Here is a 15,454-nt window from a genome sequence, read left to right as displayed (position 1 = left end):
GAAACGTTGTACATTTGCTGGTATGTTAAACTTATATTAAAGTTTTTCTTCATTACCCATTCAAGCCGCCTCCAGCCATTAATAAGTATATAGATTGTTTAAGTATATATAGCGTATCAAACAAATAAATATAAATCTAAACAAGTAAAATATAGAATCTACAAGTACAGATAAAGCTCTTTTTAAGTATTTCAACACGTTAAAACAAACAATATCCATACAGTTTGGTATATATATATATATGTGTGTGTATGGAAATTTTACACTTTATTAGATATACATTTAAATTTAAGAACGGCTACAACTTCGATATTGAGTCACGGATTGTGAGTGTTCTGTGTCTCTCAGCAAAGGTTCTTCTTCGGTGTTTTCAGTATGAGAGTTAGCATCATTTCTGGTACGAGCACGAGTACCATCAAGCATATCACCAGGTGGTGCAGTTGGTTGGAATGGTCCAATTATAGCATTTTCATATCCCCGTTCTTGCAGTCCGAGATGTCGATTTAGCCTCCAGGTGGCGTAGGGTGCAGGAGGAAAGGGTAACCTTCCTTTTTCCATGTAGAGCTGGAAACATATGCCAAATACTGCCAGAAATCCCCACGTGATGGACAAAATTACATCTAGGAATGAATAAAGGAGAATAAGTAATATCTACTAAATCAATGTTATTTTGATAAATGTAAAGGACTATAACAGAACGTCACTATCTTTTTGTTCTTCCCTACCCTTTAAAATCAAATGTTTGTTTCAGATATTCAATCAAAGCTAAACAAGGGTTATCTACGCTACCTGTCCCTAATTTTGAACTGATAGGCTAAATAAAAGGAAGGCAGCTAATTAACAGCACCCACTAGTAGAATTTGGCGGTCACTTTATAAAGCACCTATGACTCCAAAGTGCAGATAGGGATTTTGATGCAAATGGACGCAAACATTCCGACACTCTCAGTCCACTATCCTTAAAAATTCATTTGTCTGCACTAGCCGTCCCTAATTTAGAAGTGTAAGACTAGAGGGAAGACAGCTAGTCATCACCACCCACCGCCAACTCTTGGGCTACTCTTTTACCGTCACATTATAACGCCCCCACGGCTGAAAGGGTGAGCATGTTTGATATGACATGGATTCGAACCCGCAGATTGCGAGTCGAGTGCCTTAACCACCTGGCCATGCCGGGTCAAACATATACCAAATATAAATTCATCATTTTTATTTATGTTGGAAAAATTATTTGCCTCTGATTATAATTTGTATTGAATCTTTTCTATAAAATGTATGGGGCCATTTAAAGTATTTTAGTTAAAGAAAAAAATCACAACATCTTGTTTTAATTTCCTCAAAACTCGGAGCTTGTATATCATTGTCCTTGTTGTTATTTTCGTTAAATATTCAACTTTCAATGTATTCGATAAACTGATACATTTCTCACCAGTTATTAATAAGCATTTAAAATCAACATAAGAACGTCACTTATAAATGAATCGTGTACAAACCGTTCGTTTGAAATAGGTAACTGTTGAAAGCATATGACAAATCGTCCCTAACTGCACGCTTGACAACATTCAAGATGATGTACGACAATGTCGTCCCAATGTATCGATCAATGACGACTATGAAAGCATATCCTCCCATTATAGACGATCCGACGATACTAAGCTGCAGAAAAAAAATATTTAAAAATTAACTCCAATGATACTTTTTTAAAAGTGTTATGCGAATATATTGAATCTACATAATCTATTAACAAAAGATATGTTTTATAATTATTTGAATTTTTATATGGCTACAAAGTTTGTTTGTTTGTAATTAAGCACAAAGCTACACATTGGGCTATGTATGCTACGCCCACCACGGATATCGAAACCCCATTTCTAGCGATGTAAGTCGTCTGCAGACACACCGCTGTGCCACTGGGGAGGGGGGGGGCGATTACGAAGTCAAAAGGGGTGATTGTTTATGTTTGTTTTGTTAGAACTTAAACACATAGCTGCCCATCACGGGTATCTAAACCCGGTTTCTAGTATTGTAAGTCCACATACAAACCACTTCGCCACTGGCGGAAGGGGGAAAAGGTGATTCACACTGATTTTATATTGGGGGAAAAACAGAAGAAATGAATTTTGGTGATTCAAAGCTGACCCCAAGTTGTGTTTATTAGACTCTTCTCCAGTCTAAATTCTACTCCTCTTCAACTACATTATCAGTAGTAAAACTGTTTGCTTAAATAATAAAATTATTTATTGTTAGTATTTTATTTTGAATATGTCTTTCCTAAGGGATAACGGTCAATTGTCATTAACAGATTCGAGAAACACTGTTCTTGCTGCACGGTAAATATAACGGATTCGCCATCAGATGGTTAATCACTCGTGAAAAAAGTAAGCCCTTATAAAACATGGAAATGTTTTCAACATTTTTCATTGCTTAATTTCTTATGTTAAAAACTGGTTTCAAGATGTACCGAATCTGTTTTTGTACACAGAATATCTTAAAGAGCGTCACTAATTTATTCTTAATATTTTGAATAATTTTGTATAATACGTCTAGCGTCCATAAATCAATCTGCTCTGTAAAACCAATATTATCAAATATTGACACTTATATTTATCATTTGTCAGATTTTGTACTAAAATGCCTTCACGAAAAGACAAGTAATGTTTACGTGTGATTACAGTATAGACAAGTACTGTTTACGTGTGATTACAGTATAGATAAGTAATGTTTACGTGTGATTACAGTATAGGCAAGTAATGTTTACGTGTGATTACAGTATAGACAAGTAATGTTTACGTGTGATTACAGTTTGAGACTCTAATCCTTTGTTCGAGTTTCATGACAATGTTTTCAAACATCAACGCTAGGTCACAAGAAAAATGTGTTTGGTAGTATTTGTGGATTTTGAGTAGTTATATAGTTTGTCCATTTCCAATTTTACTTATTTCTATAAGTAAAACTGGAAATGGACAAACAAAGGTGCAAATGGGTAACAACGGTCCAGATCATCGTGACACTTGGGGAAAAGTCTTGAAGAACTAATCTACAAGGGTAGCACAGGTGGAAAGAACAAAATTTCGAAAGACTTTAATCTTTCGTCTTCAGGTCAGCTTGCATCGGTTTTATGTGGGGGATTATATGCTATCCGTGAGAATTGAGATGGATGTGACGTGTTTGGTCGGTGGATCTTATAATATGGATGGTGGAACGGGTGATGATTTGAACAATTGTATTCACAAGCCCATGTGTTTGTAATTGTCCCAGTCTATTTTATGTCCAGTCAACATGGCATATTCTGCCAGGGCAAAATTCTGTGTTTATTCTTTTATTTTTGCTCCAAAGGATCCAGTTTCTTCGACTTAGGTCTGTTTACAGGAATATGACGTTTTTATGTTTGTCGTTTGTTTAGTTTTAATAAGGCTAGATCTGAGTGTTCTGTAAGATTTCCAGCGGATATTAATGTTCAGCGCTGTTGTTCAAGCACTTAAAAATAAGGCATTTAACATAAGGTGGATGGTAACACTGGAAATGTAATTATCTATCAGTACGAGATTGTTTCCTGTATATGGTCATAATGAGTTTGTCACTCTGTCTGCTGATGAAAATATCAAAGGCTGTTGTTATTCTATGTTTCTGGATTTTGTTATCTGTGGAGGTAAAGTGTTGTAGAAAGGCTAGTTAGGTTTTCATGAGTATGGGGCTAGGTAACAAATATGTCGTCAACGTATCGTCTGTAAATTGGGTTTCGTATTGGTAGAGAATATGATTCTTTGCTCAAAACCTTCCATGAAAATATCTGTTAAAACTGGAGAGAATGGTGATCCAATGGCAAGGCGGCCGTATGTTTGTTCAAACAATTCATTGTTTTATTCAAAGTTTGCGGATTTGTAGACAAACTGTGGTTCGTTTCGCAATAGCTTCTATCTTTAAGTCAGTTCCCTATGTAGAATTATCATTCAACATCCTGTTTGGTGATGCGGAAGGTTTCTGAACTAGGCCATTAACGAACAGGTCTGTGACATCAAAACTGACGAGGACATCCTGGGATCTGATATGTATGTTTCTGAGTTGTTCAGTGAAATATCTTGAGTTGGTGATCGTATAGGTACCAAAAAATGTAACTAAGAGATGTCAAGATGAGCCCACAGCACTGACAATCGGTCTGAGAGGTATGTCGGGTTTGTTAATCTTGGGCAATCCGCAATACTATTGAGGGCAGTTGCCGCTGGTTCTTCAGATCTTGGTAGTGTTTTCGTTGTTTAAGTCTCCGTTTTTGAGTTTGTTTAACATTTTATTGGCAAGTCTTTCTGTCTTTCCTGCGGGTTAATTTGGAGCTTTTTATACTGGTGGTCTTCTGGTAATTATCTGATCTTGGTGTCGTAATCATCCACCTCAATTCTCCCGAATTGCATATAAACCTCTGCAAAAACCGGTGCAAGCTGACCTAACGAAGAAAGACTCAAAGACTTACAAAAAGGTGTCCTTACCAGCTGTACAACTTTTGTAGATTAGTCCTCCCAGACTTTCTCTACAGGTGTCATTCTGAACTAGTTAGTTGCTAAACATTTTACCCTTGTTTGTTCAAAAAATCATCCATAATAGAATTGAAGGTGTTATTAAATATTCAGAAAGATAATAATGGTTTTAATTACATCATTTTAAAAATGTTTAACCGTTTGACCACTCTTAAAACTTTACAGTTTATTGTTTCCAGGAAACGTGTTGAAAAAAGTTTACTTTATAAAGAAAACAAAAACTCTCAATAAGTTAAGAAGAATATAGTGACTCTCTTCGGTAGAGTACTCCGTAAATAAAGATCTGGTGTTTTTATATACAGTTCTTTGAATAAGAATCTTATTTTAATTTAAAGTTGTTTAACAGACTATCATTTGTCATTTATAAGTTAAAGTGTGTAGGTTGTCCACTCTTATATAAAAAAAGAATACCCCAAAAACCGAGAGGACGCTACAAATCGGGTTACAATACGTGGGCACAACAGAGATAGCCCATCGTGTAGCTTTGTACTTAAAAATAAACAAACAATTAACTGGTGTTGAAGAAAATTTGACAGAAAAGCTTTACACCATAATTATATATTTTCTGTTCTCAACAATAAGTGTATTGCACTTACGAATACCCCTGACATTCTAACGTTTACAAACAACTGATAACCCGCAGTGGGAAGAGCACAGATAGCCCTTTGTGTAACTTTGTGCTTATTGCAATCAATTAACCAACCAACCAACAACTGATAATACAGATAAATGTAAACAGATAAAACATTATCATAGATTTAAAGACCGTAAAGAGCTAGCTGGAATACCAAACTACTTTTCTTTATCACAGGCACAAAGCTGCACGATGAAATATCTATGTTGTGCCCACTGAGGTCCGTTCTAAACCATTAGGCTTACAGATAAGCCACTGCAGAGAAGATACTCATCTTTGTATTGAAAATCCAATAGAAATGAATAAAAGTTCAACTTGCTTTCGTAAATTTTCCTTTTTCCGTAATGCAACATATCCAACAAATCATTCAATTTACATTATACCTCTGAGACAGCCTATCTCAAAGTTTATGGAAGTGACTTGATTAGACGATTTTATTCTATGAACATAGTTACCAGTTTAGGGAATAGTAGAAAGATTATCGGGATGACCAAGATTCCACATGAAAATATAAGCCAGTAGCTAAAATCGTCTCTGAAAACCTGCATGTTTCCTGAAACATAAGTACAGTGAAAGGCTTACGAATGTAAAGTAGTATCTTTACATCATTTTTCAATACACTAAAATAAAACTGATACAATCTTTTTTTTCAAAATATATATTACAAAGTATTATTCTTTATATATGCAGGTGGTTAAAAACAACGAAAAGTAATATTTCCAATGCTTTACATTTTGAGGTTAAATGCGCAGTTAATTATAATTTTTATTATAAAGAATAGCCTTTAACTCTTACGAAAAATAAAATATTGGACTCAAATTAACTGAAACATCTTAAAGAAAATTAAAGTATGAGATCTTACCCACTGGTGTAAAAAACACCACAGATGTTAACAGAAATCCAAGAACAAGCCCGACTAATAACATAGAAATCACTGGTACACCAAACATCCACCAGATGGCAACCCACAAAAGTCCACCCGAAATACCTAAAATAACTGTAAGAATGTTGCGACCTTGAAAAAAAAATACAGTGATGTTATTTTCAATTCTTTTTCATAATACGTTTTTATAGGACGTAATTGTATATATTTACATAACTTATATAGATATAGATTAATTTCACATGTAAATATTCTCTTAGTTTTATTTTCAAAAACAATTATTTGAATTAGTTATATTTCAAACATATGAACGTAGATTGAGGGTTGTATACTTCTCAATTTGGGAATTCGATTAGCATTAAAATATTTTATAACTGTGAATATTATTTGTCTTCTTATTTTTATAAAACATTGTTATAACTCGTCGTAAATAAGGACTTTATTATTATTTAAAGAGCGGCAACCATGCTTAGTAAAGCTATTGATTTATCTTTTAACTTAGCTTGAGTTACAATTATATACAAAATAAATAGTCCTTGATCTGGAACACAAATATTAAAGAAGATTCTGTTACTTTATCGATCAAGCTAATCCGTAATGTTAATATTCTTTCACAATTAAAGAACAGAACACAGTCCTGGGTTTGGTATAAGTTTGCATAACTTTCAATCAAAACAACGAGGAAAAAAATATAATCACTAATACTATTTGTGGCTTTATATTTACGTTCACACAGACATTGCAGTGTTTAGATTCAGTTTGTAATGTTAAGTAGACAAGACAGATGGTGTTTATAACATAAGTTTAACGGTTTGCGTAGAACACGAAGTGAAAGATCACACCAAAATGTATGTATGTAAAATTCATCGACAAGAAAGCACCATCTGTAAAGTTCTTTCATAAGTCTACATTGTTATATTTAATATATAATGTTATAGCAATACATATATATTAGAATGTCATTTGAAAAGATTTACTTTAGGTATAAATAGTAGCTTTAACCAAAATTAAAATTACATAAGAAATCAAAATTAATTTACGAATGTGATGTAATAAACATTAAAATTCAAAGTAAATATCAAGTAAGAAAATATGTAAAACATGTTATTTAAAACTGCGAAAACATATATACAACCTTCTTCCGACTTACCACAGGCTCATCAGCTAACAAAATACTCATATATATTCAAAAGCTTTCCAAACCAATATATATATGTTTCTTGTAACATGGTAAACCTGGTAAAATGTGTAATATTTTTCGTTTCACGTTCTAATTTTCCATGTTCTATATAAGGTTGTAAACTTATAACTCAGATATCTCTAAGTAAGAAGGTTATGAAAACTGTTCCAGATATATTCTTCAGCCTCTTTATAATGTATTTATTTATTCAGTAGAAATCACTAGACCCTCTGCAATACCCAGTTGCCGATATCTTGAAAACACATGTCTACAGTAGACCTTCCAAGTTAACTTAACAGCTGACCTTTTTATTTTTGAATGTTATACCTGAAGACTATCTTGACAGCCAAGAAATGTGGCCATGAAGTCAACGAGCAAGTTAGGTAGCTTAGGTTCATTCTAAAAGAAACGTTGCCTCACCATATAGAAACTTCAAAAGAACTTGGCTCTTACTAATGAGATTAGTAAATTTTTAAATTCACTTTCCGTTTGAAAATACGATTTTATGAAAATAAAACTTTCAAAAATAGTTTGGTTTAATTAAGTATATAGCGCCAAATACATTTTATACTTTATGTCCAGTGCTAGAAAGAGTATGCAGTATGAGGTTCGGCCCGGCATGGCCAGTTGGTTAGGGGACTCGACTCGTAATCTGTGGGTCGCGGGTTCGAATCCCCGTCACAACAAATATGCCCGTCCTTTCAGCCGTGGGAGCGTTATAATGTGACGGTCAATCCCACTATTTGTTGGTAAGAGAGTAGCCCAAGAGTTGGCGATTAGCTGCCTTTCCTCTAGTCTTACACCGCTAAATTAGGGACGGCTAGCGCAGATAGCCCTTGTGTAGCTTTGCGCGAAATTCATAACAAACCGAACCAAACTAGTACGAGGTTCTCATAGAGAACATCAAAGAATTTATTACTGTTCATCAGAGAGCAATATATTCTGATTGATATATCAGTAAGTCAATAAGGAACACGAATCTGTTGTCACCGGAAATTTCTACCACAGTGTACTAAATCTGCTCAGTTGGGTCACCATTCATGTCAATGATAGTCTGAACTTTTGAGATGATGTCATGGACAGCTGAAGAAACAAATCTCAACATGGCAACATTTTGGTTATGAGGATACCTATGACCTTTGACAGTATCATTCCAAACATTTTTGGTATTTCATTACATTGGTACAGTTATAAAATGAGTATATTTACCAGTTTTGGTAATAAAGTAAAAACTTAAGCTAAACATTATTTTTTAAGTACCATTTGATTTTATGCACATTATAAATATAATAATGGTTTCTGGAACATGAAAGTGCTGACAGATAACGTTAGGTGTAATAAATAAGCGTATCGTCTTTCGTTTTGTTCTTTCTTACCTGTAATTCCAATTTCAGTGAATCTCGTCAGAAGAACAAAAGTTAGGAGCGCGAAAGTAAGAAAGCCAAAATACATCATTTCTGAAAAACAAACAATCAATCTATTAATGATTATATCGATACATTTCTGGTAAAATATAACGCATATCCAGAAATATATATATAAAAATTATTAGGTACTGTAGCATAAGATCAAGTCATTAAGCAGTGAAAATATATAATAACAAAAAGTATTAGTCAAAGAGTTTGTTTGTTTGTTTTTTGTTGTGCAAAAAGCTACACGAGGGCTATCTGTGCTCTGCCCACCACGGGTATCGAAACCCGGTTTCTAGCGTTGTAAGTCCGCAGACATACCGCTGTGCCACTGGGGGGCTAGTCAAAGAGACTACGATTTCATATTAAGCACACATATCCATTACTTTCTGTTGATAAATCAAGGCGATAGGTTTTATATTTGAAGTTAAGCACAAAGTTACAAAAAGGGTTAGCTATGCTTTGCTCACGACGGGTATCAAAGCCCGGTTTTTAGCGTTGTAAGTCTACAGACATTCCGTTGTGTCACTGAGGAGCTCAAGCTTAATAAGCAAAAGATACCAATGAAAGCATGAAAAAATATTTTTTTAGAATGGGTTTCGTCAAAACAATTTCGCAACTCTGAATTTCTTTGCGAATCTTTTCTGGGATTTATTAGAATTTGTTGCTCGGATTTCCGAAATTCTACTGGGACTTTCTGAAATTTGTTCTCGAATTTTAAAATTACTGCTGCCGTCGTTCCGTTATTATAAAGCTAAATAAGTAAAGGTCTAGAATTCATCTAAAGATTTCGTGTTAAGCATTTTGTCATAATTTCTTGCTGATTTCCTGTTCGAATTCAGCTTTCCTTTGCTATTATCGTTAGGAGAATACACAGCAAGAAGAAAATTTGGCTAGCCTTCACCACCACGGAACTTCTAGTAAACATTTTGCCACAATACCCTACTGTTTTCGTTCTATTATCTGTCCAGAATAAAATTTCTTGCTGTTGGTTTTTCATGGCTATAAACTCAACAGTCTTTGTAGAAGTTGTACTTTGAAATTTATTCATAAATATGCGTTAATATTTCATGCATCTTCCTAAAAAAATGTTGACTCCCTTACTACCTCAGCGGTAAGCTTGAGGGCTTATAACTTTAACAATTGGGATTCGATACCCCCGGTGGGTGTCAATATGACTAACGGCATGAAATCAACTAAAAAAAAAGGTTGACACTACTACAATTATATATCAAGATATAGTTTTGTTATACTATATAAAGCAATTTGTTTCTTTTGTTGTTGCTTTTTTTATCTCAACATTTGAATTTAACACCAGAAGAAAATCATCTAAAACTCGACCAGAAAATAACAGGAAACTTGTAAATTTCCTGCATAAATTTCAAGGTAAATGATGGGTTAGTCCCTCGTATAGTTTGTTTTATACCTGAGAAACCACTGCAAACACAGGAAGAAAATGACCAGGAAATTCTAGGTGAGAGAAGATACCCCAATTACTTCTCTTAGAGTTCCGAACGGTAACAACAAGAAAAATTTGAAATTAGGATAGAAAATAATAGGGTAACGACATGAAGTTCAGATAAAGGGTTGTTAAAAAATTTGATATGAAAAATGTTGACAAGTTAATCCTCTCCTATTGTCCTCAGTGGCACAGCGGTATGTCTACGGACTTAAGACGCTGGAAACCGGGTTTCGATACCCGTGGTGGGCAGAGCACAGACAGCCTATTGTATAGGCTTTGTGCTTAGTTATAAACAAATATTTCCTATTTATAAATGAAAAGGAACCAGCAGGATTTCTAAAACTCGAACACGAAATGGATGGAAATCAGTAGGAAATATTGCAAAGTTTCGTCAAAACAATTCGGAGGTGAGGATACCGTTTTGACAGATCCTTTACAATCCATCCTGTACTGTTAAAAATATTTTCAAAAACATGTAAACTTACACAGAAATACGACTGATACCGATACCCCATACTGTTATGTAATGATTGTACTAATACAGTAAGAAATACTAGTAGTAATTGTTCGTGAGCAAGAAAAAATATTCTATTGATGCATCGCTTTAGAAATATCAGAGATATTACCTGTTTTGAAGAAGCGATGCCCTCGGAAACATACAAATAATCCAACGATGGCCATTACGATAGCTAAAACCATGGCCAAATCTCCAGCTTGTGAATGAGAAAAATCATTTTATATACATAAAATATACACCATTTACAAGTCACCTTATTATCCCAAAAAAATATATAATAATTCAGAAAACCCTTTGACAAAATAACTAATTACAAATTATATATTTACCATAAAAATTACGATTAGATTGATAGAACACTGAATAACATGATACTAAATTACCAAGCATGTTAATTTAACATCGTCAAGTTGAAAACGCATTGGATAACATGGCATTAATTCCGAATAGTGTTTATTTAACCTTTTAACTACTTAAACTACATCAATGCATTAAAATATATCATGCGTCTGTTTAAATGTTTCTGTAATTTAGTTATAACTTTACAGAGTACCTTTTTATAACATTTCGAATAGAGATAATGATTATTTGAATACCGTTAGTTTACTTCACAGTATCTTTCACATTTACATTATAAAAGTAACCTAAAGTAATATTTTACTTTTCGCAGCGTCTTCCTGTAAAAAATTTTAGGTTATAATTATTTCATTATCTGGTAATTCTTAATTTTCAATGTGTTTAAAGTAAACACTTACAACAATGTTCTATAACACTGAAACCACTACGAATTAAACACAACAATGTTCTATAAAACTGAGACCACTGCGAATTAAACACTTACAACAATGTTCTATAACACTGAAACCACTGTGAATTAAACACTTACAACAATGTTCTATAAAACTGAAACCACTACGAATTAAACACAACAATGTTCTATAAAACTGAGACCACTGCGAATTAAACACTTACAACAATGTTCTATGACATTGAGACCACTGTGAATTAAACACTTACAACAATGTTCTATAACATTGAGACCACTGCAAATTAATACTATTTTGATATAGTTCAAAACGAAAGCTTTTTTCTTTCTTACTTGTATATGAGAGCTTCAACACCTTTCTCTTAAAACATATATTTCATGTATTATGAAATATTAAGGAGTGGTTTTATCTCGTAATTATAGTTTTCTTACTTAACTTTCTTATCATTTTGTTTTGTCTTCTCCTATGTGTATAACATATTTTTGTTGTTGTTTTGTTTTTGTTTATTCTAACTTTAATCGGAGCGTGAAAGAGTATCAAATAATGAATAAAAACAGTAAATGAACAAGAACCTATAACAAGTTCATGTTGAAATCTTGTATCATAAAAGAGTTAAACTTTTAGTTTCGCAAAAAAAAATTTACATAACTTCATTTCTGTAACAAACTACTGTCGTAACTTTGAAGAAATTCGTGAATCGTTTTCAAATAATGGTCTTAGATAATTTATAATATGTAGAAGAACTGTGAAAACAAATGTGTTTGAAGTTATTGTTTTCCCATGCTAAATACCAGAGAGTTATACTTTTATTTTTACATTAACCTTACTCGGTGCGTTCAATATTTTGGAACACACAGCATTACTCCGTTAAAGATTAGAACATAAACATTTTACACATCAGACAAAACATTCTTCTGAACGTTGGATTAAACTGAGAAAGTTTAGAGAAATCTGCTAGACTTGGTGACGTCAGAACACCTTATTCAACACCGCGTAATAAAATTAAAACTTACTTAGCTGACCACAACCGTCCACTTCAGAATGAAAACTACACCCATATGTTGATACAGGCACATATACAGCTTCGTAAAGTTCGTTATCCCTTATATAACTAACAAGCACATTGTAGATCACACCTTGGCCTGGGTAGGAGAGTAATGTTACTCGTGTTTTAGGACTTTGGTCGAAAGTCGTTACCTGTAGCAACAATAAAAATAATGAGTATATTAAATATTAACCATAAAGGTTAATAAACTGGAAAAAAGGAGACTAATAGCAAAAAAAAAAGGAAGATATATACTACTTCGTTACATTACACTTAGAAAAGTGGCCTGAATGTTGCTGCATTTCCAAAAATAGGTATACTATATTACCTTAAATAATTAGAGAATTTCATTGCTAGTCAGATGTTTATCTACTATACTATTGGTGGTTTTTATTATCGTGATCGGCTTGAGCTAGAGAAAAGACCAAAAGGAGACAAATAGTGTTTTGTTTTTTCTTACTTAGGAAAGATGTTAGCGATTGATATGGAGATGATGCTTTAATTACTGCACTGTAAGGTGTTTGGTTTGGTTACACGACGGCTATCTAATTTAGCAGTGAAAGACTAGAGGGAAGGCAGCTAGTCATCACCACCCACCGTCAACTCTTGGGCTACTATTTTACCAACGAATAGTGGGATTGACCGTCACATTATAACCTTCCCATGACTGAAAGGGCGAAAATATTTGGTGGGACGGGGATTTGAACCCGCGACCCTCAGATTGCAAGTCAAGCGCCCCAACCACCTGGCCATGCCAGACCTACTACTGTAAGAAGAGTCATTGCACTTCGCAATGCATGATAAAAAGGGCAGCTTGCAGACAAACAATAGCCAAACCTGCAATGTCTTTCATGAATGTACATAGCCAGTTTCAGTTGGAAATAGTAACCCTATGAAAGCACCTTTATTCACGTGTGTTGAATCATTGGACAACAGTAAACTGAATCACTGAATACAAAATATTCGAAACATAATTCTCATTATCATATCAAGTAACTCTTTCTGACTTGGAAAAGGTCTTTATTTTAGAGATACTAAAATGTCTTAATCTTAATTATCAGGAAAATACTATAGTTGTTTACTTTTATGCTGGTTGTATATTATATTTCTTGGGAGTTGATAAAAATAAAACATGTTTGTTTTTAAAAATACATTGGAATTTCTGTTCTCATATGCAATGTTAAGATCCTGGTCGTTGTGGAAAATACTGTGTCTTTAATTTTATTTTTATAAAATATAAACGTACGCGCCACCTATGATTACATCACTTATACTTGTCCTTAGAAAATCGTTTGGTAGGTTCGTTTTGTTTGTTGTTAAACACAAAGCTATACGATGAACTATTTGTGACCTGCCAACAACGGGTATCTAAACACAATTTTCAACGTTATAAGCCTACAGGCTTGCCGCTGAGCGACAGGGAGATTTTTTTTATAAGAGATTGGAACCATTCCATATTCGACTGATCTCAGGAGTTTAAATACTCAATTAAATTTGCTATTTTCAAGTCGTTATCATAGATGTAAACAGCTCAAAATAACTTGGCAATAAAGTTAGAAAAAAAAACTGATAATCTACAGATAATAATAATAATAAAACCTTTCATTTCAGCCGACATTTCGCCATTGCGGCTTCATGAGAGTTAGTAGTTTGTCTGTTATTAAGCGCAAAGTTACACAATGAGCTATCTTTGCTGTGCCCACCACGGGTATCGAAGCCTAGTTTCTAGCATTACAAGCCTGCAGACTTACTGCTGAGCCACTGGTGAAGTCGCACGGGCGAAACGTTGGCTGAAATAAAAAGTTCTTATTATTACCTGTAGAGTAAAGGTCGTTTTTGTTTGTTTTTTTCTAACTTTGTTGCCAAAATGTCTAAATCCCTCCAGTAAGCACTACAAACTCCGAAAAAGCTCAAAACGATCACATGTACTTGTTATCTTTAACAACTTTTCTCTTACTGGTATCTTTAAATAACACAAAGCACGAAACAAGTGCCTATTTTTGAAATATGTTTGGTGTTGTTCAGATGTTTGAAATATTTCCGTATGAATAACTTTACAAAACGCACAGAACATATAAGCTTAAGTGACTTAAGCCTATTTAAAAGTCATTAATGCGTTGTGTATAATGTATCCATATAGAAACCCTTCCTGAGTTTTATAATAGATATTTTCTCACTTGTTTAACTAGCTAATAACTGTACTAACTTTAACTCCATGTTTCTTGACGCTAGCTACTGATATCATGGTCTGGATTCCATTCAGGTAGGACATTTCACTGAAGTCATTTTCCGGGAGAAAATGTACATACAAATTATAAGACAGCAGAAACATACTGCGATCACACGATAACAAAGGCTGTTCACGAGTGTAAGTAACCCGTGCATGTTGAAATTCAATTTTTGTATCGACTGACGATGAGTAAATTCGGAGAAATGGGGAGATTTCTGCTGGAAATTCCATGTTACAACCGCCAGGAATGGGAGCTGTCAGTAATAAACAAAAATATTTATAACTTCAGTTCTATACAAACAAAAACAGAAACAGAAAAAGAAGTCTTTCAATTCGTGAAAAAAAAAGTATAATGAAATTAATACTTTGTATTTTTTTTATTCCCTCTTTCTTAAAAGGCTAAAAAATCATTGTAAACATTTAGAATAATCAAATAAAAAGCCACTGTTAGGAGAAGTTTAACAATCTAAAAAAATGAATAATATATCGAATGAAAAAAGAGCACCAAAAATGTGCTAAGGATTTAGAGAAAGAGTACTTTGCGAGTTATACATTTCTCATCCCTTTCTGTTCATCAGATCTTTAGTTCATGTGGTGTATGTTTATATTATTTTATTTCTGTCAGATCTTTAGTTTCTGTGGTGTATGTTTATATTATTTTCTTTCCGTCAGGTCTTTAGTTCATGTGGGGTATGTTTATATTATTTTATTTCTGTCAGATCTTTAGTTTCTGTGGTGTATGTTTATATTATTTTCTTTCCGTCAGGTCTTTAGTTCATGTGGGGTATGTTTATATTAT

At 33.6% G+C, this 15,454-nt stretch overlaps 1 protein-coding gene across 1 annotated transcript in view; it reads right to left on the bottom strand.

Annotated features, from left to right (window-relative positions):
* Positions 1–6: 6 nt before the first annotated feature.
* Positions 7–15,454, bottom strand: part of LOC106463361 (transmembrane 7 superfamily member 3-like) — a 25,982-nt gene continuing 10,534 nt past the window's right edge. The window contains exons 3-10 of the mRNA XM_022391254.1: positions 14,632–14,909; positions 12,394–12,577; positions 10,723–10,809; positions 8,602–8,682; positions 6,025–6,177; positions 5,618–5,715; positions 1,493–1,655; positions 7–620 (exon numbers count right to left, since the gene is read on the bottom strand). Coding sequence (XP_022246962.1) covers positions 289–620; positions 1,493–1,655; positions 5,618–5,715; positions 6,025–6,177; positions 8,602–8,682; positions 10,723–10,809; positions 12,394–12,577; positions 14,632–14,909 — 1,376 coding nt within the window. The 3' untranslated portion in view covers positions 7–288. The remainder of the gene's footprint in view (positions 621–1,492; positions 1,656–5,617; positions 5,716–6,024; positions 6,178–8,601; positions 8,683–10,722; positions 10,810–12,393; positions 12,578–14,631; positions 14,910–15,454) is intronic.

The sequence above is a fragment of the Limulus polyphemus genome, unplaced genomic scaffold, assembly GCF_000517525.1.
Source record: "Limulus polyphemus unplaced genomic scaffold, Limulus_polyphemus-2.1.2 Scaffold52, whole genome shotgun sequence".
Classification (NCBI taxonomy): domain Eukaryota; kingdom Metazoa; phylum Arthropoda; class Merostomata; order Xiphosura; family Limulidae; genus Limulus; species Limulus polyphemus.
Note: the sequence above shows the minus strand (reverse complement) of the source record. Positions and strands in the feature narration are given on the sequence as shown.